General features: G+C 36.7%; 1 protein-coding gene across 1 annotated transcript; it reads right to left on the minus strand.

The window, feature by feature from the left end:
• Positions 1–397: 397 nt before the first annotated feature.
• LOC118059368 (metalloendoproteinase 1) lies at positions 398–1,524 on the minus strand. The gene has a single exon (XM_035072212.2). The coding sequence runs from the start codon at positions 1,499–1,501 to the stop codon at positions 584–586; it is 918 nt and encodes a 305-aa protein (XP_034928103.1). The 5' UTR covers positions 1,502–1,524; the 3' UTR covers positions 398–583.
• Between the last annotated feature and the right edge of the window lie 442 nt (positions 1,525–1,966).

A 1,966-nucleotide genomic window follows, 5' to 3' on the forward strand; every position in this document is an offset into this window, starting at 1 on the left:
TTGTAAATTTTTAATCAATAGAAATTCAACATGTTTCCTTCCATATCTTTAAAAGACAACAGTATAGGAATTTAAGGACTTTTATATGCATAGATCCAATTGTATAAATAGAAACCGCGTCTGCATGTATGGTTATCAAAAATCCATACAATAAGACTCTTTTTCTTCGCCGTTGAATGTTGAAAAATGACATATTGACTAGAGTCGTTAATTATGCCTTCTTCTGTGGAGGAAAACATACAAGACTTTCTTATCTACACGAAAATGTAATTAACAAAAATAAAAAAAAATATCGGAGAGAGCAGGCAATTACTTGGAAGTATTTCTTAACCATTCCCAATTTCATATATTTTAATTAAATATTACACAATATACATAAGCAGGGTAAATTCTTATTAGGATTTGAACCCAGGATTTTCTAGTGAAAATCTAAAATCATACTCCACAACGCTACAGGTGCTTTATGAACCCCGAAGCTATGCACAGCGTTCTTCCAATAAGACGACTTAGGCTGTCATCTTTGCTTTCGATTATTTCTATTAATTGCTTTGTAATTTATAACCTATATGTTTAGTTTAGGCGATTAATAATTACCGTAGAGAGCATGTATGCCATCAATATCATCCTGGGCGAGATCCCTTTTCTTAGTTCCAGATGGAATCCCTGAATACATAACGGCATTGGAATCACTACTGTGATCAAGCCCAAGTAGATGTCCTATTTCATGAACAGCCACGGATTCCAAGTCAAATTGGTCCATTGCGGGGTTAGTACTCCACTTCTCTTCTGCATCGAAATGGAGACGGCCATCTTCTGGACTAAAAGCATGGGCTAGTGTTCTCCCAGGTCCATCGAAAGGATAACCATCCTGATGATCACCGCTGTAGAATGCAATAACAATATTTGCTGATGCACCATCAGAGGCCTCCTGGAAAGTTAATTGAGAAACATCTGACCACTTTTTGAAAGCATCCGAGCAGACAGACCTCAAGGTGTCCATATCAACAACTTGGACACTATCCGAGCCAAATGTGTAGGTCAGATGATACTTGGAAGGTGGCCATTTTGGCATCCCATCGAAGAACTTATAATGCATCACCATGTGGAACTTGGTGTGTTTTGATTTAGTGTTGTTGGGTGTGATATCAGGCATTCCACATCGTGGAATCATCATTTGTTTGATGGTACTATCGTCGAGGATACCAGTAACATTCAGATGAAAATAGTTCTGGTATGTTTTGAGTGCAGACTCCAAGAGATCATCAAACTCGCTGGTCATGAGATTGACATCACTTGGATAGTATCCAAACCTTTTGAGGTATTGTTTGAGCTCAACAAGTCCTTGCACAGTTTGGCCCTTTCGAACTCCCTCCAGCTTTTGAAGGGAGCTAAAAGAATATTGCTGATGCTCGGATTTCAAAATCCTCGCCAGACCTATGAAGGACTGGATACAAAAGAAGGTGAGGAAAGCTAGCAAAAGACAGGAAAGTTTAGGAGCCATATTGATGTTGTTTCAGAGAATGGCTTTCGTCGTGGGTTGTGGCTGTGCAGTACAATTGCATGGCTATTTATAGACCCGATTCATGGCTTTGGGGGTTCTATAGGATACGTCATGTTATTCATTTATAACGTCAGATTCACAGGTTAGGAAGCAATATATTTATACACAAGATTATTGACTGAGCAATATATTTTGACTAATTACTTAAATTTAGAAAATGGGATTGAAAAGAAGAAAAAAAAGAGCTCATATAAAAGAGGTTTTACCGACTATATTTATATTCACGGCAGTAAATCTTTTAGTGACAAGCTCATGTAATAGTTCTTTTAAAAAAATATTTGTTTGTAGTTTCTGATATAACAGTGAATCACTCATTAATAAATTTATTGATAGCTTTACAGACAGAAAATGTGAGCCAAAATAATAAAATTACTCACTTCATTCCATTAGTAATTTTCTCAGTAA

This window comes from Populus alba, chromosome 13 (genome assembly GCF_005239225.2).
Source record: "Populus alba chromosome 13, ASM523922v2, whole genome shotgun sequence".
Lineage (NCBI taxonomy): Eukaryota > Viridiplantae > Streptophyta > Magnoliopsida > Malpighiales > Salicaceae > Populus > Populus alba.

Excerpts from the sequence above, each read along its gene's own strand:
- LOC118059368 (XM_035072212.2), bottom strand. The coding sequence starts at position 1,501 with ATGGCTCCTAAACTTTCCTGTCTTTTGCTAGCTTTCCTCACCTTCTTT.